Source organism: Leuresthes tenuis, unplaced genomic scaffold, assembly GCF_036924035.1.
Source record: "Leuresthes tenuis unplaced genomic scaffold, fLeuTen1.0.hap1 SCAF_17, whole genome shotgun sequence".
Lineage (NCBI taxonomy): Eukaryota > Metazoa > Chordata > Actinopteri > Atheriniformes > Atherinopsidae > Leuresthes > Leuresthes tenuis.
The window spans coordinates 10,126,614-10,147,829 of record NW_027325371.1 but is presented as its reverse complement, the minus strand read 5'-3'; the positions used below and the strand labels follow the sequence as shown (position 1 = coordinate 10,147,829).

Below are 21,216 nucleotides of genomic sequence, written 5' to 3'. Positions count from 1 at the left end.
CAAAAACACAAGTGCATGCATTCGTGCAAGCACACATGCAACTCAGCGTACCATTAAAATAAAGCGTCTACATGTCAGTTCTCATCAAAGATCCAAGAATGAGTGAACCCCATCACCACTGTGCACACGTTAGCATGCTGAACCTTCAGTGAAGGAATGTAACAAACTCATAATACTATATTTACAGCAAATGCTATCGAGCAAATGGTAGACATACACGTAACCCTGAGGCTTGTCTAATGTAAACAACAGAACCAAATTTGACAACTTTCATTTTCTGTGGTTCTCTCGCAGTAGAATGCAAAAAAAGCATTTTTCTGGAGTTGATCCAGAATGGTGTGACATTTAGGATGAAGACGACAAATCTTTTCTCAGAGAGCCTTTTCTCATCTTGGGGAATTAATTTTACATTGCAGTGGAATGCATTTGTATGAGTTTCGCGTATTGCCCCTTGCACTGGTCTGCAAAGCTTTCTGACGCAGTGATACTTCATAGTGCTTCCCCACTTTTTCATTTGTTGGTTGCATTTGGAAAATTCTATTAACAGGTGACAGAGAAAATGTGTGTTTCCAGCAGTGCTTTTACAATCTGATATTTGTTTTCTTGCTACAGGGTCACCCAGGAAGAGAGGGCCCCCCAGGAGAAAAAGGCATCCAAGTGGGTAACTGCATGTCTGTGGCTCATCTGCTGCGGTGTAGCAGGATACTAAAACACCAAAATCATGTTTTTTTCCTATTTCCTTTTATAACTGTGCATTTACTCAAAATAAGCCATGCCATTACAATCACTGTGCTCTAATAATGTCAGCATCTTTATGGTATTAGTCCATTAGAATTCAGTCATGTCAGTCATTTGCATTTCTTCTACCATAAATATAGGGACATAAATGAAGTGACAGAGTGCCTTACTCATTCAAACTTGATAATAAAAAGGCATTTTTTTCTGGCTGCTGCATACTAAAAGGTAACATTGTATCTTCCTGTTTTCTTTTTTTTCATGTAGGGTTTACCAGGTGCACAGGGGCCAGTTGGGTACCCAGGCACTCGTGGTGTCAAGGTGAGACATTAACGCATCTTGATCTATGTTGTAATGTCCACTGATATATTTATTCCTTCAGTCTCTTCCTTCTGCCCGTTTGTCTGCCTATGACAGACAAGCTGTTTGAGTCTATAACTGACAGGTGAAAGGGAGAAGGAGAGCATCCCAGTTCTCAAGGGGACTATTAACAATAGAGTGAGGAACATTTGATGTGTAGGAGAAATGTGGAGTCAGACACAGCAGAGTTGTGTGTATAGGAGTACAGAAGTCCATTTTGGCTGAGTGGGCTTTGAATAAGTGAAATGGCTTTTTGCTCAGTGTTTGATTTAGTAATATTTTATCTGGGAGTTTGGCTAAACATTCCTCAGGCAAAACCTGACCTTTTTGGCAAACAAATTGTATGAAATTAATGTTAAAATCAAATAAAGCTCTCTAACAAAGCAAAGTTATTTAAAAAGAAAATATTACTAGTATAAATATTACTAGTTTAAAGATTACACTATTACATATGATTTTAGTGTTTTAGGATGTGTTATTTCTGGAAATGTAAGTGAAATACAGATAACGTGAGGATTTTTTTCCTGAGAATGTGCTTGTGAGCTCTGTTTTTGTTTATTCCTGTATTTCACAGGGGGCAGATGGAGTCAGGGGTCTAAAGGGAAGCAAAGGAGAAAAGGTGAGAGAACAAGATGATGAGCTTTTATTGTTTTGCTTGTTGTCAAACTGTGGTTTGTCACTTTAAGCATGTTTGACAAATTGTAATGATGCAATTTAAAAGCAGACACTGGACATCGCCTCTTCTCATTGCATTTCAGGGCGAGGATGGCTTCCCTGGTCTTAAAGGTGACATGGGCATCAAGGGAGACAGGGTGAGAATTCCCTCTAATAGTCTGTCAGTGTCATTGTTTCTCAGTTGATGTTTTACAAAGTAAGTGAAATTGTTACCCCCATTATTATTTTTGTCTTTTTTTTTTACTTTAGGGTGATAATGGAGCTCCTGGTCCTCACGGAGAGGATGGACCAGAGGGTCCGAAGGGTCAGTCAGGACTCCTGGGAGAGCCAGGACTCTCTGGGATAGCTGGGGAGAAGGTATGTTTTAAAAAAGTACATTTTCAATACAAGACCAGATTGGGTCCCAAAGCCTGGGGATAGGGGGGTTAAACAGACAGTCAAGTTAAGAAACTATTATTTATTTATTTATGCTAACAACATAATGATAGGTTCAAGACAAAAACATTCCTATGATGCGAGTATCTCAATGAACATGGATTTCTATGGCATGGATTTTATGTTACATCTAATTGTAGCCCTGTTGCCACTGGACCATTACGAATATTTAGGCCTGTAATCACAATCGTTGCTACATTCAGTATCTCAGAAAGATAACACTGCATTAGAATGCATAGTATGCAGTGTGTCAGAAAAACCTAGATTAACAATGAATATGTTTTCTTTTTAATATTTTCTGGTTTATTCCTTCTTATTCCCTCTTTTCAGGGTAAACTTGGCGTGCCTGGTTTGCCAGGATATCCAGGAAGACAAGGTCCTAAGGTGATTCAGCCTTGATGAGCTTTTCTGATTAGTGAATGTGTCCTCAGGTTCTTTTATTAGAGTTGTGAGCAGGAAGATGTGTGTCTTTGGCCAGACTGTTTCCTGTCTGATTAAGAATAAAGGATGATAAATGGCATATTAGAAAAGAGCTATTTTATTTATAGTTCATTAGAGACATCAATTCACTACATGTTGATGAATGGTGTATTTAAGGCTGTGTTGGGCTCGTGGATTAGAATTGCTTTAATTTGATACAGTGGTTAATTATAAGTTAATGAGACATTGGAGGTGATGTGTGATAAATGGAGGGCTGAGACTGATTAACCTCTGCTTGTGTCTGCAGGGATCACTCGGCTTTCCTGGTGGGGCAGGGGTCCTTGGAGAAAAGGGACGAAGGGTGAGGACTGTGCTGACATTTCAGTCATCAATTTTTTTACTTCTTCTTAATATGTTTGTAAATGTTACCATGTAAGAAATATTGTCAAGTAGCTGAGTGATAAATAAATGTTAACCTTTACAATGCAGGGTCCAGCTGGTCAGCCAGGTCCTGGAGGCCAAAGAGGTCCTAATGTGAGTAATGCCATGTCTGCTCGTCATGTTCTCTCAGCACATAAAGCAGTGCTGTCTCTGTCTAATTAAATACCACCAGTTTACAACAACTGAGACTCACACCATCAGAAATGCAGTCTTTTCATATTACCAAATACTTATCTTCCACCTCCAGATTACTTGTGCATGTACCAATCAGACAGATGTTTGTGTTCCAATAGGGAGCCCGAGGGGGAAGAGGAGCGAGGGGGCCAACTGGAAAGCCTGGAGAAAAGGTGAGTTTAGTGACATAAACAAAGAAAGATGCACATACAGTTACAGGTACAAAGACACACACCTGGCTGTCTCATAAAGTATGGATGAACGTAAGTTAGAACTTGTTGCTTTTCCCTTCACAATGACAGATCGTCTGGCATAGAGAAAGACTGCTCTTTGGCAGGAGATGTTTCAGTTTACATCCTCACCCTCAAAGACCAAATTGGGAGAGCCAAAGCTTTGTTGGCGGTCCAAAAGCTTAAAATGTTTGTGGGGCTGATGTTTAACTGGATTTTATTTGTCTTTTGCCTTGTGCACACGGTAGGGTTCTGCCGCGCCGGATGGTCCTCCAGGTTCTCCTGGAGAGCAGGTGATCTTTTTGATTCTCTTTTTAATACATTAAACAAATAAATATTATCCCACTTGTAAAACTGGATAAATAGTTTGTAGCGATACCAGTGTTTTTATTTTCAAGGGTCCTCAAGGACCACAGGGGAGAAATGGTGAACCGGGACCCAGAGGATCTAATGTGAGTGGGTTAAATAGCTGTCCTACAGTTTCCTATTGAGTCATTTGAGTCATTTTACCTGAACTTACATTTTATTTTCACTTTTGGTAACATTTCATTAATTTTCAGTGATGTAGGAAACGGCTTATTTTTCAGGGTGCATCTGGAAAGGATGGATTGCCAGGCCATCCAGGACAGAGAGGGGAACCCGTGAGTCACTTTTTATCTAAAAAAAATTCTACAAAATGGATGTTTCCACTCTGAGTGCTGACTGTAAGTGGATCCTATTGACAGGTAATGTGATCCACTTCATGTGTCTACACATCAACTCTAAAGGCAGGGCTTCAACATTGAAATACAGAACTTTCAGAAAGAACTGAGAGGTTTACACTAAATCTAATCAAATCCACTGCCATTTCTGCAGTCCTCAGATAGGAGTATGCGTGCATGCTGCCTTTGATTCACATCTTCACTGAGGATCACCAGATTCACTTGTCTGTTTTACTTCAGGGCTTCCAAGGCAAGAATGGACTTCCTGGTCCTCCAGGAGTTGTTGGACCACAGGTAAGAAGACTGGCCATGGACATTAAGTTGATCCTAAAGAAAACTGTTGTTTATTTTCAATATTTTTTTAGATGTTACATAGTGTGTGCTTCCTGCTATGCTAATCATCAGGGAAAGTCTGGTGAGATAGGCCCAACTGGAGACAGAGGCCATCCAGGTTCACCAGGACCACCAGGTGAGCATGGTTTACCAGGAGCGGCTGGAAAGGAGGGTGCCAAGGTGAGTGATTTTTATCATGTTGTCAGGATCATAATCACCTTCCTTCATCATTAATGCTGTTAGATAAAGCCCATTGACTCTCTGAGGACTGCCTGAATATCTTATCTCCTGGGTCTCATCCTGACCTCTAATTTGATAATAAATAACACAGGAAACCTCGCAGCGTTGAGCTTATCATGGCTCATAAAAGTTAAATGCTTTTAGGTAGTGTGACTTTTTGTGTGATTTATGACTGCATAAGTGTCTTCTATCTGCTGGCTACTTGCCTTACTTGCCATTAACTTGCTATGCTTGTGTACAAGGGAGATCCAGGCCCACTAGGAGCCCCAGGGAAGAGTGGCCCTGCTGGGCTTAAAGGCTTCAGAGGAAGTAGGGGGACCCCTGGTGGAACGGTAAGACAAATTTCAAGACATCTCAAGTCTAGCTTGTATTTAGATCACAAGTTGGCAAGATTACTGTGTAAGAGCTTTGCAAATATAAGCTCTACTTTAATGAGAACCAAAGTGATTACACACTCAGTGATTTGATAGTAAATAATGCAGTTGGAACTTACTTGTTGAAGTGGTTTGTGTCTTCAGGGTCCTGCAGGTCTAAAGGGAGGAGAGGGCCTTCCTGGTGTTGCAGGACCTACTGTAAGTCTAATATTGTGAAATTGCTTTCTGTCCCATCTCCTGCTCCGTGTTCATATTATATAGAATACTTAATACATAAAGGGGTTGGCTGTTTCCATGGTGACCAGTAGTCTGCATTGGATAAAAGAGTGATTCATGTGATATACTCACCTCACCGCTCATCTTCTCTTATTTTCAGGGTGCCACTGGAGAGAGGGGGCCCGCTGGGCCTGCTGGTGCAATTGGCCAGCCAGGACGGCCTGGTGGTGTGGGTCCTGCTGGGCCAATGGGAGAGAAAGGCGAGCCAGTAAGATCTGAAAAATAGCAGATTTTCTTTTTTAAGTAACAGTGTCCTCTAACGCACCATCACTTCCCACCAGTTAGAAAAATAAAATGTGGTCTTGCTTTGGAATATCTCATTATGAGACAGAGAGCAACAGAGATTTAAAAGGAAAAAAAAAGAATGTGATTAAGTTTTTTCCTGGAAGTGTCTTTCTGTCTAGGTATGATACATCAGTCAGTGTGCCATGCTGTGATATGAGGACAGTAACTATTGAAGCATGTACTAGATGTGTGCTGTTTTCCCATCTGTTCCCTAGGGAGAGAAGGGAGCCGTGGGGACGGCTGGACGTGATGGACAACTAGGACCTACGGGGTTGCCAGGGGTTGCAGGACCTCCTGGGCCTCCAGGGGAAGATGGAGATAAGGTTGTTATCGTAAACAGCAAGTCTGGACAGTGGCTCCACTGTAACGTTTTTTAAAACTAATGGTCTTAGTGACTCATTTGTTTGCATTTATCTTTATAGGGAGAGACAGGAGGACCAGGCCAGAAGGGCAGCAAAGGAGTCAAAGGAGAGACTGTGAGTGTGAATTTTACATGAATAGTTGTTACACGAGATCATAACAATGCATCAAAAAAGTGAGGGATAAAGTTGGGTATAATTTGGTTGGGGTAAACGAGGATAGTGGGTTAGTGGGATAGTGCATCCTCTGGTGTAAGCAGTAAATAACATTAGTCATGTTCCACCCTCAGCTAATGTGTATAAAACTGTTTCTGTGCTTTCTTAGGGACCCCAAGGACCTGTTGGCATTCAAGGACCCGTGGGCCAACCAGGACCATTTGTATGAGTCATAAATCTTATAGAAACACATCATCATGTGATTATTTGTTTTGGTTCATACGGTGTTAACCAACTTTGTATGCCTCAGGGTGCAGATGGTGAGCCAGGCCCTCGTGGACAACAGGGTGTAAATGGGGCAAAAGGAGATGAAGGATCTAGGGGCTTTAAGGGGGCATCTGGTCCCCCTGGACTACAGGTAAAAGCTCCTCACATTTCCAAGGCTGATAGCCTCATGTTTACTGTTATTTCATATGCATACTCTCCTCCCTCTATCTTTATAGGGAATGCCAGGGCCACCAGGAGAGAAAGGAGATAGTGGGAATGTTGGCTCAATGGTGAGTACTTCTAAGCACATGGTTCAGATGGGCCACTAAGTGTCTGTTTTTTCTGTGCTTCATACATGTGATTTTGAAATGTTTTATTTTGTAACAGGACTCAAATGGTAAAAAAAGTTAAGAAAAAAACATTAATAGGCATACATACTTAAATAAGGTGAGTAGGCTTACTTGCAAATGTCTCTGTTGGTCCCTTTACTAAATGATCTAGACAGAAAAAAAAAATAATAATAATAATATGTAATAAATCTTCACAATCAATTTTTTTAACAGTACAAGTATCCTGATCACATTTTGTAAGCCTTTTAAAAACCTGAATGTCATGAGTTTAGTTAAGCAGTTTGATAAAGACAACCTGATACTGTTGTGGGAGTATAAAAGAAAGTGAATAAAATGCTTTTGTAGTCTTAATGAAAGAAAATTACTGTGGCTTTCAAATTCTAGGAAGAATATTAACAATAACAGAAGTCAAGGGCTTTACTAAATCTTAGCTTTAGATAGGCTTTAGATAGGCAGGTCCCTTTGGTGAAAGTCTCTATGGATCATGAATGGCTGTGATAAGGAATGTCAGAGGGTTCCGATGGCAGAGATGAGATTTTTTCTCTATATCATGTCTTTTTTTTATTTTCCTGGTGCTTTAGCATGTGTGGATATCTTATCTGGAATCTAAGCTTCCGTGGAGATTGTTCAGCACAAGGCTCTGTGACGACACAGCCCAGCAGGAAGTGAACCAACCTTGTCACACTAAAATGCCACAATCCACTGCTAAATTAGAAATTGGCTTCCTAAGCCACTATGTCTGCTTCACAGTACAGGCCCCTGGTGTCTACATTGTAAATACAGTATCACCTGTGTATGAGCTACACAGCACACAGATAATCCACCTGAGCTTATTAAACTTTGATTTGTGCCACCCATTTTGTTAATTAGAGACAACTCGGCTCATTGTGCTGCTGTTTGTCAAACTAGTGAGCCAACCTTTCCCTCTGTCGATAATAATTAACATTAACTGCCCCCAATCTCAAGTGGTTTTGAGTGGGGGCTGAGTTTGCTCTGATCAGTGATTAGCCTCAATATTGTTCAGCCCCTGGTTGTCTGACTGATCTTTAAAGAGGAGCTAGTCTTGGCTTTGTGCTTAGATCAATCTAAAGTGAGGCAATTGCACACAAATTAAGAGTAAATTTAGCTGCTTTGCCTCCAGCCTGTTAGTTTAGAGCTGCTTTTTCATTCTAATAGGCTTGATAACACAAAACGCTCATGCTAAATTTGTGTTTGCCATTAAAACATGCATTTTTGAAAGCAGATAATTTGGTTTGTCATAACAGGAAAAGCACAGGTGTAACTAATTATGCTGATTACAGTTGTGCTCCTTGTAAAGATCATAACAAGCTATACCAACAAGCCAGCATGTTCATACTCAGTGACAGATTGGGAGAATAGAAGAGACCTACCACAGTCATACCATAATGATACTGTTAATAAGTGAACAATTTTTACACCATAGCTCTGGCTGTCCTTTACAGTCAACCCTATGCTAACTGGTCAGCCATGTTATTATGGCATGGGCATTCCTTTGAAGCTGTTCCTAATGTCTTAGCATTAGTTAGAATTTATAAAAAGATATTGACAATAATAATGGTGAGAAGAAAGAGAGCTGTTTAAGCCTTAAAACCTATAATAATACTAACGCATTTTGTTCAGTGTGTAATGGATCTTGGAAGCTGACGAGTAGTAAAGATCCATGTCTTCATGTCCAAAAAGATGAGCCCAGGAATGAATGTAGTGGTTGTGTGTGCAAAACAAGAAGGATAAAAAAGAAAAGCAGTAAAAAAAGAAGACCATGGAGCAATGGCATTGAAGGAAGAGGCGGGGCTGTCATTGTGAACAGGAAGACGGTGTGACAGCTGCTAATCAGATTAGCCTCAGCCTTGGCTTTCTAATGAGCATCCTCCTTTGTGACAGTCATCTCACAACGCTGTCAGCCATGCACGCACGCTCAACAAGATTCTCTATAGCCCCTCTTCTCCACAGTCAGATTAGGGAAGGGAGGGAATGCATTAAAATGGAACCAAAACAAGAGAGAGAGCCGAGGAGAGAGGACTCAGTGGGAAAGTTTTATTCATGTGTCAGTGTTGCGGATCACAGAATTCTCCCCTCTAACACTGAAGTATCTCTGTCAGAAGAATATGTGTTTCCTCTAGTCTCATTCATTCTCTCTCTGGACAGATTGTCTGTCTCTCATATTCAGTGTCATCTTTACAACACAAGGCTCCCTCCAAGACTTCAGAGTGATTCAGAGCGCATCTCACCATCTACTCAAGTGAAACTGAAGCCAAGCACAGTTAGGATTAATTGCTTGGTGCTCTCTTGAGCTGCACAGAAGAGTCAAATTACATGTCGTCATTGGCTAAGAGAATATGGTCGCACACATCACAGGCTGGAGGTTTCTTATTAATAAGTGAGAATAAGAGGGAGGCAGTGGGAGGCAAAAATGAGAAACATTCAGAGCCAGTGTCATATTGAGGGTAATGACCCGTCTGGCCCTCGTCATCATGTCAGTACGATAATAATCATAGATACTGGGTTCATTGCATAAGCACTCCAGCATGGGTTGACATCTAACTCTTATTTAATTTAGGAGGCACCAGCTAAAATTCAGTTTGTAAGTCTGAATGTTTCACTTGATCTAATATGAATATTTAATTTCTGTCTCGTCAGGGACCTCCAGGACAGCATGGCCCACGAGGCCCTCAGGGACCCATTGGTGGAGAGGTAAAGTGTAAATTTTGTTTTTATTCATACATTTGGATTTGAATGACATTACTAATATTACACAACAGTTTGATTGTTGAGGAAATTAATAGAAAGCCATGCTTTACTTTCATTTAGATCAGGGATGTCAAACTCAAATACGCAGTGGGCCAAAATGAAAAACTTGGTGGACAAAGTCGCGGGCCAGGCTTGATATTTATTGAAAAAAAACATTGACACTGAGGAAGATTTTTCCTTCTCTTCAGATATAACGATAAAGATAGTTTTATTATAAACAGATATTCTACTTCCCAACTGTCTAGAGTGCTCCTGTTTTCGACCTTTGGTCTGGCCATTTTTAGGAGGGGTGGCCCGATGCGACTGGTAGCATGAGGTCACTAATGAATGTCAACATAGGAGGGGGCGCTTGTGGGTCCTGATTGATGTGTCAACACACCAGCAGAGCATTCTGGGATTTGTAGTATTAGCGGTGCATGTGCTGTCTACCAGCAGGCCTGCTCCTGTACACATTTGATGTTATCTAATACAATTACACTGCAGGCCAGATTTGGCCCGGGGGCCTGAGTTTGACATCTATGATTTAGATCAACAGGCTTCTAATATGCATTTTAATTACACAACTTTAGGTATAATGTTTTCTACAAAATATTACTCCTCCCAAAACATGACATTGGAATGTAAGCAGACAGCAATTTGTTTTAAATTAATTTCGGCATAATCGGCATAATCAGCATAGCCATATATTCCAACTAGCTGTCTTATAATGGATAAATGTGCAAATTTTTTGCATCATTTCAATCAGTTAAATTTTAGCTTGATGTCCTTGCATTTTTAGCACAATTCACAGAGATTGGAAAATATATTGTTTTGTTGTTGTTTTTTTTCTTTTGATATGTATAACTATGTCTATTTAATACATTTTGATCTAATCTAATTTTGGGAATGAAAACATCTGCAAATCAGTTTTGAAATCACTCCCTGAGCAATAAAAATAGTCCCAAGCTTTTCAATTGAAGACACAGTATTATTGAAATATCAGTGCAACTGCTTATTCATCTTTCTCACCACAAAAGCTTGATATTATTCAACCTCTCATCTATTCTGCACATGTCTTGCTACAGACTTTCCACTGCTTTAAAACTTGAATTATTAAATAGTATTAGAATATCATCCCTGTGAAGGTTATATTTACTGCTTTATGAATCATTGAAAAGTATCAGACTATTATCCCTGAGAGGCAGTTATATTTACCTCTCATAATGGCCGTCCCTCCGCAGCCTCTCATAATGGTCAATTATTCAGCAACGAGCAGCAGAAAGCAGTGAGAGCCTTGATAGTGCTTCATTGCAGGAAACTGAGCAGAGATGGTTAAATCTATAAATGGATTAATGCAGGAACACTGAAAAAGAAGTGACATGTAGTTAGATCGCATGTGAGGGAAGCAGTTGACAGCAGGGGCTCAGCAGAAGTGCATGGCTGTGTTCATCCCTTTCATTTGTGTATTCTGCTGAAGACAGCTTGCTGGGCTCCTCTCAAGATGCTATATACCAGTATACAGTATATGCACACGAGCAAGCAAACTGACTGAGAGATGGCGAAATAGAATTTACCCTTTTGGGATTTAGACAATATCCACATACAGTACCTTAGCAAAAACTGACACTCAGCATTATTCTTCTGTTGTGATAATTTTGTTACAGTTTCAGCATTCTGTGAGCAAAGCTGCTGACAAACAAACAGAAAATACAGCATTATACTGCAGAATCTGATTTTCAGAGCTCAAATAGATATTTAAAACTTTCCCTTGTTTTAGTTTTTCTTTTTTTTTTCTCCCACCTTCTGCCACAGGGCTCTCCTGGTATGGCTGGAGGAGTTGGTCAGCCTGGGCTTGTTGGAGAGAAGGTCAGCATATCCCGTTGGTAACTAAACTACACGTGCAAATGCACGTGCAATAGAATGGTGGTGGTTTGTACAGTACGTACAGACTGGACTGCCAGGCTCTATGCTGTTTTTAATCTTGCCAAATGTTCCCTTTATGTTAGGGTGAGGACGGAGAAGCAGGAGACCCCGGGTCAGTTGGAGAGCCCGGCATCTCTGTAAGTTACACTGCCTTCATCTCATCTTTTTTTTTTATTGCTCAAGCTCATGCTTTTGTCTTTTACTCCCTTTGACCTTGCAACAATCTCATTTGCTGGGGTTCTAGGGTGCCAAAGGTGATGTGGGGGAGAAGGGTGACTCTGGTTCTTCCGGAGCAGCTGGCCCTCCTGGACCCAGAGGAACACCAGGAGAAGACGGACCCAAAGGCAACCTTGTGAGTAGAGCAGTAACCTTTCTTGCTCTCGTTTTCAAGGCAGTCAGTTTTTTCAATGTCCTTCAATGTGTCTATATGTCAATATGTTTTATTCACTCTTACTAATAGGGTCCTATTGGATTCCCTGGAGATTCAGGCCCCCCTGGAGAACCAGGTGTCAATGTGAGAGCTTGTTTTTATTTGCTTTTATTCTAGTATAATCTTCCATCAGTGCATTTTCTTTCTGACTCAATTACATTTCTTCACTCAGGGTGTAGATGGTGCATCTGGGCCTAAAGGAGACAATGGAGAACCTGGGAAAGCGGCAAGCTACTTTTTAATTATATGATTTACTTCCTTTATACTGTATGTTGACAACTCTCCAAGCTTTTGCAAGCTTGGCTAAAGTCTTTGATAGTTTAACAATGTGTCAGGGTTTCCTCTCAGTGTCTCTGTGTGGGTGTAAATGTTTTTCTGTTTTAACTTTTTCTGTTATTTACAGGGACCCCCTGGGGCCTCGGGAGAGCCTGGTCCTTCAGGACCTCCTGGTCGCAGGGTGAGATTAATATATACATATATACATCTATTAATGCATGAACATGTATGTGACTTTATTTTTGTGTAATTAATAGCCTATGCTATCTTCACATTCATATTGCCTTCTATTTCTACCAGGGTCATATTGGTGCTGCAGGAAAAGAGGGGAAGCAAGGCATGAAAGGAGCCAAAGTAAGGATAAGAACTCTGACCTGAGTGACTGTATACACTGCTGTTCAAGAAGGCCTCTTTTTATCTATTTTACCCTAATATGTTTCTTCTGTTTATCTTTGTCCCTCTGCTTTAAGGGAATGACAGGGACTCAGGGTCCAGTGGGGAAGACGGGTCCAGTAGGACCCCAAGGGCAGCCAGGGAAACCTGGTCCAGAAGGGCTCAGAGGCATTCCAGGCCCTGCGGTCAGTATAAGCTCCTGGGGAGGAAAAATGCTACTTTTATTCAAACAAAGCATGTCAGGTCACCATAGGCTATGAGGACCTCACCACACTCATATTTACCACATGTGGGTATTTTACAGGGTGAACATGGATTAAATGGACCACCTGGACAAATTGGACCACCAGGACCAATAGTAAGGCCGTTATATGGAGTTGGGAGTGGGTTCTGTCAAAATATAACAGTTATAATTATGAGAAAAATTTTATAGAACGTAACCATATTTAATACACGAAGCATACAGCGGTTTTGTATGTCACTCATGTATGACATTGCTAATAGGGACCACCAGGACTTCCAGGATTAAAAGGAGACCATGGAAACAAAGGAGAAAAAGTGAGTGTTTAGCCTTTGTCAGAGAGAACTCTGCACCAGTATAAACCTAGAGAAACAATTCTCAATGAACCATGTCTCTCTCTGCAGGGTCATGGTGGATTGATTGGTCTAATTGGTCCCCCAGGAGAACCTGGTGAGAAAGGAGATAGAGGCCTGCCTGGAAACCAGGGTTTACAAGGACCTAAAGGAGATGGGGTATATTGTCTGCATTATGCTGCCCTTTATATCCTTTCCATAAAGAAAGTTAAGTTTACTAACAAGATGTGATTGTTCTCATACTTAGGGTGTGACCGGGCCACCTGGTCCCAGTGGCCCACCGGGGTCACCTGGACTCTCTGTGAGTTGAATTGCTTTACAACAACCTGCTGTCTTTAATCAATAGATGATCAGTTACCTTTTTTTTATTTTTGTGTCATGCATGATGGTTCTTTGAATTTGCTTTGAATGTTAAGACCAACCCGTTTGCCCAATGACATTGCGCTGATTTCTGCTCAGACCATGTTATTGTCGATGTCAAATCTGACAGTTTCTTGTGAAACACAACCAGACAAGTTTGAAATGCAAAACGTAAGGAGCAAAAATAACCAACGCACTGCAGACCTGTGTTTGATTGATAATTTGCAATGCTAACTTGAGTAATTAGATCATTTTCTTATCTTTAATAACCGGTATATTTCCCGTTGTGTTTTAAATGGTTATCTACTCTTCATTTCCACGCTTAGGGTGCAGCTGGTGAGAAGGGATCGAAGGGAGAGCTGGTGAGTAGTGTAATCTCTCTTATTTATGCATTGCCATTCCTGCATTCACACCAAAGCAGCTTGAAAAGCAGCTGCAGGGAACATATGCAGTGGACAGAGGAGAAGCTATGTTTGTGGGCTTAAATGTTCCATGCTTTCTAATTACAATGCTCTACTGTGTTTACTGCATATCTTTGGATCTAAAATCCTGCTGTACAGCCATGCTAGCCTTGTGTGTGATTTTTTTTCCAGTGACCCCTTTTAATAGGATTTGGGTCTGTGTGAGTGCTGTTATAAAAAACAGTATAGTTGGCTTTTAGGGCTAAGGCTTTGAACAGGCTGTGCTGATGCACACAGCTGGATAATCCTATAAGCAGCAGTCATATAGTATTTGCCTGGATAAAGTTGGGATTTAAAAGGTGTGGAGGATGCTCCTGGTCAGATATGATTGACACAATCTTTTGCCCCTTCTATTCTCCAGGGTGTTGTTGGTCCCAGAGGAGATCCAGGCCTCGCTGGTCCTCCAGGACCCCCTGTAAGTGTCTCTAATGATTCACTTCATGGCCATATCATTGCCATTTTTCATCTTTTGTTCCATTTTACCTCTTTTTTTCATCTGTTTGTGATACATTCAGGGACCCCCTGCAAGTCTGGTTGAACCCCTTCCAATTAGGGAGGGCAGGCGAAAGAGACGGAGGCACTCAGATCGGACAATAGCCGCATCCAGGGAGGAGGATGAAGGCTTGGACATGGAGGTGTTCCTGCAAGGAGATCAGCCTCTGGAGTATGTTGAGGGGATGGAAGAAGTTTTTGCTACACTCTCTTCTATGAAGAATGAAGTGGAGCTCATGAGGAGACCTCTTGGAACTTTTGAGAGCCCTGCCCGGACCTGCAAAGAGCTTATGATGGTTCAACCTGACTACAAAGATGGTTAGCAAACATAGTGCTTTATAAAAGATGGCTCTTTCGCTAGATATTTTACTAAATAAAGTTTTGTTGGATAAAAACTTGTCTTTGGAAAGTTGTTTCAGATGTCAACTAAAATGCAATTGTAAGTAATATTCCAGCTTACCATTTTATTACTTTATGTTTGTTCATTATATCAATGTTTGGTATTTTTAGGGGACTATTGGATAGATCCTAATCAGGGCTGTCATAGAGACTCCATCAAGGTTTACTGTAACTTCACAGCCGATGGACAGACCTGTCTCTTCCCTGACAAAAGGATTGAGAGGGTGAGCGTCCAATCTCTTCCTGTCAGTCATTACAAAGCAAACCTTGTCATATTACATCAGAACAAAAATCACTCTCAGTGTCTCTTGATCTAAAATCTTTACTCAGTATTGTCACTCTCTCCTCTGTGTGTCCAGGTGAAATTATCCGCATGGAGCAAAGAGAAACCAGGAAGCTGGTACAGCCAATACAGGAAGGGCAAACAGGTATAATAAACAAATGAATATAATCAATCAAATTTCAGCCCTAAACAATAATCCCACATGGCTCCCAATTCCAGTCAATGTTTCTTAGGTAAAGTTCTTATTGTGAGCAAGAATGTTGGACTGATATTCATGCATAAGATTGAGTGTGTAGGCACACGTGTGTCTGTACATCCTTGACCAGTCATGTTCACGACTGTATATAAGTGTTTGTGTTCATTCGTAAATCTGATCACTGCTTAATTTTATATTAATTCCTTTGATTATGTGCATTGAAGCAGCTTATTTGGTGTTGCCAAGTGTTGATTGCAGCAGTCAAAATGATTCACTGTCCCTGGCAGCTGTGTCCCATTGACATACATTCATGACTTCTCATGTGCACCTGTTCAGAGATCTCGTAAGCCTCTTAAATAAAAACACAGCTGCTTTCACAGCTCTCTAACACCAATTAAATTTTCTTTTTCTTCCCTTAAACTTTTTGGCTTCTGTTTTACTAACACTGTCTTTTTTACACTTGTGCATTAAAGTTCAAACTGAGACACTTGTGACTGTAATGATGGAAATAAAATTCAAATTCATAGTTTTTTTTAGCCTACTTCTACTAATTAAACACATCACACTTGTTTTCATGCCTTTATCTCTGATAGAAAAACAGTTTTGTGTTTTATTTTGCATTCTTCTTAAAGGGATCAGAAGTACATGTTACAGTCCCTGCCACTCTATGTTTGTCTCCTTTAGTTCTCCTACAACGACATAGATGGGAACCCTGTTCATGTAGTTCAGCTGACCTTCTTAAAACTATTAAGTGCCACAGCCAAGCAGAGCTTCACCTTTACCTGTCAGAACTCAGTGGGCTGGTTTGACAGCACCTCCCTCTCATACCGGCATGCCCTCCGATTCCGGGGTAGCAATGACGAGGAGCTGACGCAAACCAAAAACCCCTTCATCACAGCAGTGCACGATGGATGCCAGGTCAGTCTGGCAACACGTCTGTGAAAGAGATTAGCTGAACAATTGGAAATTTACATTATACAAATGTGTTTGTTGTTAGCTGAATTCAGTATGTGGGTAATCATCAAATTACTGACTTGATAAAGGACTTATGCTGAAGCAGAATGAACTAGTTAATGGATGTACGCGTAGCAGATTCTGATTATGGCTTTGATTTTTCTTTTCCAGTTCCGTAAAGGTCAAGAGAGTACCGTTTTAGAGATCAACTCCCCCTCAGCAGAGCTGCTCCCTATCACAGATGTGGCTCCAGTAGATTTTGGCAGCAACGGCCAGAAATTTGGATTCCAAGTTGGACAAGTGTGCTTCAATGGCTAACATCTTGACAGGAACAAGTACATAAGAAGACCTTCACAGGAAGCTTTCAGTCAAATAAACTGGACTTGAACTGCCACTTCAAACAATATTTATTGTTATGTTCCTGTGTGTGATGGGTTTGTGGTATATTATTTAAGACTGTTCAGCAGCCAATGAAATATTTTCTACGGATTTCCAACAGTAAGAAAAATTGTAAAAAAGAAGATATGCAGCAGTGGGAACAAAGCACATTTTACCAAAGGGAATCATTGCAGTTAGATATATTTGTTTTGTTGTTGTTGTTTTATTATCTCACTTTTTAAGTGGGCTATATTTGATTCTCTAGAATGAAGAGGACCACGTCACATAACAATGACCATGTCATAAACAAGATGAATATGTCCAGTCACAGTTTGTCTTACTGTGGTATGGGGGGAAGTTGAGTGAGACTCTGGAGACCATAGATGTCTACTTACTACCTAAAGATTTTTAAAAACTGAGACTGAATAAATCAGTTGTCAACATATTCATTTACATGCTTGAATTTCATATAATGACAATTGCAGAAAAGTTGTGAACTACCCCAGCACATTAATTCCACAAAACCACTATGATTAATTTCTTTTGAGCACGAATGATAAATTGTCGTCTTTACCCTTCAACTTCAGTTTGTTCAGTGAATTACCTTGTTTTGTATTCATTAGGTGTAGCTAGTTATTGAGCCAAACACTTACTTGAACTAATAAGGTTGTTTCCTTTATTAGACTGCTTCCCTCATATGCTTGGTAATACGCTCTTTGAGCCTTCTATGTATCTGCAGAGCACAGTATAATACAGTATGTATCGGAGTAACATCCTTTTAGCAGTAGTATACACTTGCTATGATGACATATTCAAGCACCTAAGCTGGGGATATTGGCATGGCATGTTATGAATAAAGAGTATGCCGATTAAAATGTTCTCTGGTCTAAAGTGCTGTGATTTATACTAAGAGACATTTCGTGCATCTCTTGAGAGCATTTCATAATTGCTGACTTAACCTCTTTTGATTTTTCTGCCGAACTCATTTTTTTCTTTCTCTGTTTTGTTCATATGCTGAATTATGAACAGAATACATTGCTATTTTTGCATGAATTGCTCTTCTGTGGTGCTAAAGATGATTCTTTTATATATGTGTAACTATGTTTGCATCTCTGTGGGCAGGATTATAGAACTAGAGAGCGAGAGGGTTATTGCTTTTGCAGTAGCACGAAACACCCTTAGAGGCTGGAGACTTGTCTCATGGTTTTTGCACATCCTCTGGCTGATTGTGCCATTTTTACAGGGCCAGTGAAAAGAGACAAAGAACAGTTCAGAGCAACATGGCTGACTGCTTCAAAGGGAAAAATCCACCCTTAAACCACATTTACATTTTGCTATTCCAGTTTTCTTACACAGGAAATTCAGTTTCAACACAGACAGCTGTCTTCATAAAGTAAAATGTATGATTAAGACTGGAACTAAGTCATCAGGTATTGAATGGTTGATTTATTCAATTTTTTTTCTCTGAGATTTTACTGTGAAATTGAAATTGTCCCATGATAGTAGAATCACAATCATATCATGTCGCAAGTGAAATGGTATTATTCAGGGTTTGTTTTTAGGTGATGTAATTGCTGCAGATTTTTTTTTTTTAATTGGCAAATGGAGCTGTGAAATACCACAGAGAGGGTAAGGCATGTGTATGTGAATTCCATTTTATACCAGGTTTTCCCCTCTAGCAAATTCAATTTCTCTACACTCTTAACTACCTCCCCTGATTCAAATAATGTGTATGCGACATGTGTAACCATGTTATTCAGTCCCACTGTTATATTTGTTTCATTGCATTTAAACAGTACGGTTTATTCTCTCCTCCTCTATTGATAGACACTGCCCCTCTTTTGTATAGTCTTTGTTGTATTGATTTTATATACTGTACAGTTATTCTGAGGACTTTATGAACAAGAATCTGTTGCCTGGATGACAACAAATTTATTTGTCAAAAACTATGTGCAAATAAAAACCCACAAGAAATCATTTTATTTTCGTTTCCTGTCCAGACCCTACAAGCTGCTTAGAACAGTATACTTGAGGGCATGTGGCTGTTTGCAATATCCATTCACAGTGTAATAGACCCTTCATTACCACCTAGTTCTGCAACATTCCCTCAGCAAACATGCACTCAGAAACCACACGCAATCGATGTAATCAACTTGGATTTGCTCTCCAGTTCATTTGTTTCAATTAGCTTTGTTACAGTTCACAAGAGGGAAGGCGGTAAAGAGACAGATGAGAGGTTAGATAGAAAGATGGATGGTGAGTGCAAAACAAGAGGTCAGTAATGACATGGCAGAAGATAAGATAAACGGCTATGGACTTTTAGTCATTTCAGGAAAAATAGCCAAAGCTGTGCCAGTGGATGTTAATGTTAACCAGACAAAACCAAATGTATCAGACATAGGTAGATGAATAGCACATGCATCCATAAACACACATACTCACTCACACACACACACACACACACACACACACACACTGATTTATTTTGCAAATTTTAGTCTAAGGCTTTCATCGTCCTTGGCAATCATTGTTCAAGCTTAGCATCAATATCAGAATTAGGGTTGCCCTGTTTTTCCTCTTTTTCTCTACTCTCTTCTACTCAATTGAATTTTAACCACACTAAGCTCCTGACCAGGAAAGGTCATCTGTTTCCACTGCCTCAAAAATAATGATAGGAGAACAGCAGAGTGACTGTCAATATAGTATTTCCACAACACAATGCCCCTTTTTCCTTGTTCACATTCAATCTTACAGTGACCTTAATTCCTATGTTTCTACAATATTTTTTTTTGCTGTGTGCCAAACGGTTTTTCAGCATCACTCTGCTGCTACATACAACTTTTATCTGTAAGAGCTAAAGAACTATGACGTGTTACCTATCGGCGGAAATGTTTTGTAAACTGACTGTGTGGATGTGGCTTTTTAATTCCTCTTTTAGGAACAGTGGAGAGTCTAGCAAATTTTTTAAATTGCCTGTGTCTGTGTGTACTTAGCTTTAGAGTTGCAATGAGGAAGCGTTTAATGCTGTTAAAAGAAAAAAATGTTCAGCTAAAAAATGTAATAAAGAGTTATTAGCTATTAGCCTGAAAACCTGAATGAATCCAAAAAAAAAATTTAACATTTACGACAGACATTATATAAACATATAATATAAGATATAAAGTAAATGGTGAAATAAATGAAAATCTATAATTAGATGTCAGTAAGAGACCAGACAAAAAGTAGAATGAAAATACATTTATATACAAAGCTAAAATGGCAAAACAAAAAGAAAAAAAGATGGCTAAAACTGAGCTGAGTTATGCATATCTGTAGTCATTTCATATACTGGATGTACAATTCTGATGATATTTTTGGCAATTCCAATAGAAAGTGCTCTTGATACCATTTAATCAATCAAAGCTTACATAAACCTGGTGCACTTCCACAATGCAGTCATGGCTGCATTTACAAATAATAACAACTACAAGAAAAAAAACTATATGTGTCAAAAAGAAAAAAAACATGATGAGACTTCATGGTTTCTGTGCCACGTCAATGAGAGTCATGGTTTCAGCCTGGCCAACCCAATAAAAATGTTCTGGCTAAAATCTGATGCTGAACAACTGTAAGATGTTATAAACTCAGGAAAATCTCAAAAATAAATGTTCAAAAGGTACATTTCTCCACATTTCCAAAATGTAGCAGTGTCACGATAAAGGCTAAAAGATTTAGATTAATGTTTTCTGTTGTTTTGTATAAGGAAGCATTAATATGAGGCAACTCCATCTGGTAAACATCCATTTAATAATATTTTAGCCTAACCACTTTTAGCCTTTGTTTTCTACCTCTATCTCTAACCATTTTTTTAAACAATTTCTAAACCTAACATTTTTGTTTGATATAGTAATAATATTAATACTTTTTAAATAATAATGGGTCAAATAGGACTGTCATGTTGTAACAGTTCACTTATGAACTGGGACTCCAGTTCTGGGACTCCAGAAAACTCCAGCAGGTCCAACATCAGAGATCTCCAGAAGAGTAGGAACAGCTAAGATACGGTGTGGAACCCAAGCTTGAAAGAGGGGGTACCAACCACAAGAAGGATGAGTGTAGAGTTAATATATAATTGGGGATTCTAATTAACCCTAATAGTAAGTGTGAGTGTTTTATAACTGAAAGCAACAGATTGCTGAACTCTTTAATGACACAATTCCTTGATGTCAGAGCTTCTGTGATGCTGTTTTTTAAATGCAATCTGGGCTTAAAGTCATTGTCTTTGTAGTATCTCTGCTGGGGGTGACAGAATTTAACACAATGGTTGAACATAACAAATGTTGAATATTTGTAGTCATTTTGTAAGCTTCGCCTTCTGTAATTGAGAGTTGTAATTTTGAGCAAATGAGGTCAGCATTGCTCACAGCTCAATCAGTTATTTGAACAGAACCGTGGGTCCATAGTTGGCACTGATTAGTTAGTGAAGACCCAGGAGTACATTAGTGTAACCTAGAGGCAGCAAGATCTATACTCTGCATC

General features: G+C 39.8%; 1 protein-coding gene across 1 annotated transcript in view; it reads left to right on the top strand.

Annotated features, from left to right (window-relative positions):
• The window catches only part of col5a3a (collagen, type V, alpha 3a), a 45,132-nt gene extending 26,457 nt beyond the window's left edge, over positions 1-18,675 (top strand). Inside the window, exons 26-67 of the mRNA XM_072368399.1 lie at positions 613-657; positions 1,003-1,056; positions 1,670-1,714; positions 1,854-1,907; positions 2,020-2,127; positions 2,536-2,589; positions 2,933-2,986; positions 3,115-3,159; positions 3,360-3,413; positions 3,719-3,763; positions 3,869-3,922; positions 4,058-4,111; positions 4,412-4,465; positions 4,577-4,684; positions 4,987-5,076; positions 5,263-5,316; positions 5,495-5,602; positions 5,895-6,002; positions 6,102-6,155; positions 6,364-6,417; positions 6,505-6,612; positions 6,698-6,751; positions 9,470-9,523; positions 11,372-11,425; positions 11,566-11,619; positions 11,727-11,834; positions 11,943-11,996; positions 12,085-12,138; positions 12,316-12,369; positions 12,489-12,542; positions 12,659-12,766; positions 12,886-12,939; positions 13,086-13,139; positions 13,227-13,334; positions 13,423-13,476; positions 13,862-13,897; positions 14,358-14,411; positions 14,512-14,806; positions 14,999-15,111; positions 15,247-15,315; positions 16,051-16,284; positions 16,492-18,675. Coding sequence (XP_072224500.1) covers positions 613-657; positions 1,003-1,056; positions 1,670-1,714; positions 1,854-1,907; positions 2,020-2,127; positions 2,536-2,589; positions 2,933-2,986; positions 3,115-3,159; positions 3,360-3,413; positions 3,719-3,763; positions 3,869-3,922; positions 4,058-4,111; positions 4,412-4,465; positions 4,577-4,684; positions 4,987-5,076; positions 5,263-5,316; positions 5,495-5,602; positions 5,895-6,002; positions 6,102-6,155; positions 6,364-6,417; positions 6,505-6,612; positions 6,698-6,751; positions 9,470-9,523; positions 11,372-11,425; positions 11,566-11,619; positions 11,727-11,834; positions 11,943-11,996; positions 12,085-12,138; positions 12,316-12,369; positions 12,489-12,542; positions 12,659-12,766; positions 12,886-12,939; positions 13,086-13,139; positions 13,227-13,334; positions 13,423-13,476; positions 13,862-13,897; positions 14,358-14,411; positions 14,512-14,806; positions 14,999-15,111; positions 15,247-15,315; positions 16,051-16,284; positions 16,492-16,638 — 3,270 coding nt within the window. The 3' untranslated portion in view covers positions 16,639-18,675. The remainder of the gene's footprint in view (positions 1-612; positions 658-1,002; positions 1,057-1,669; positions 1,715-1,853; positions 1,908-2,019; positions 2,128-2,535; positions 2,590-2,932; positions 2,987-3,114; positions 3,160-3,359; positions 3,414-3,718; positions 3,764-3,868; positions 3,923-4,057; positions 4,112-4,411; positions 4,466-4,576; positions 4,685-4,986; positions 5,077-5,262; positions 5,317-5,494; positions 5,603-5,894; positions 6,003-6,101; positions 6,156-6,363; positions 6,418-6,504; positions 6,613-6,697; positions 6,752-9,469; positions 9,524-11,371; positions 11,426-11,565; positions 11,620-11,726; positions 11,835-11,942; positions 11,997-12,084; positions 12,139-12,315; positions 12,370-12,488; positions 12,543-12,658; positions 12,767-12,885; positions 12,940-13,085; positions 13,140-13,226; positions 13,335-13,422; positions 13,477-13,861; positions 13,898-14,357; positions 14,412-14,511; positions 14,807-14,998; positions 15,112-15,246; positions 15,316-16,050; positions 16,285-16,491) is intronic.
• Positions 18,676-21,216: the final 2,541 nt, after the last annotated feature.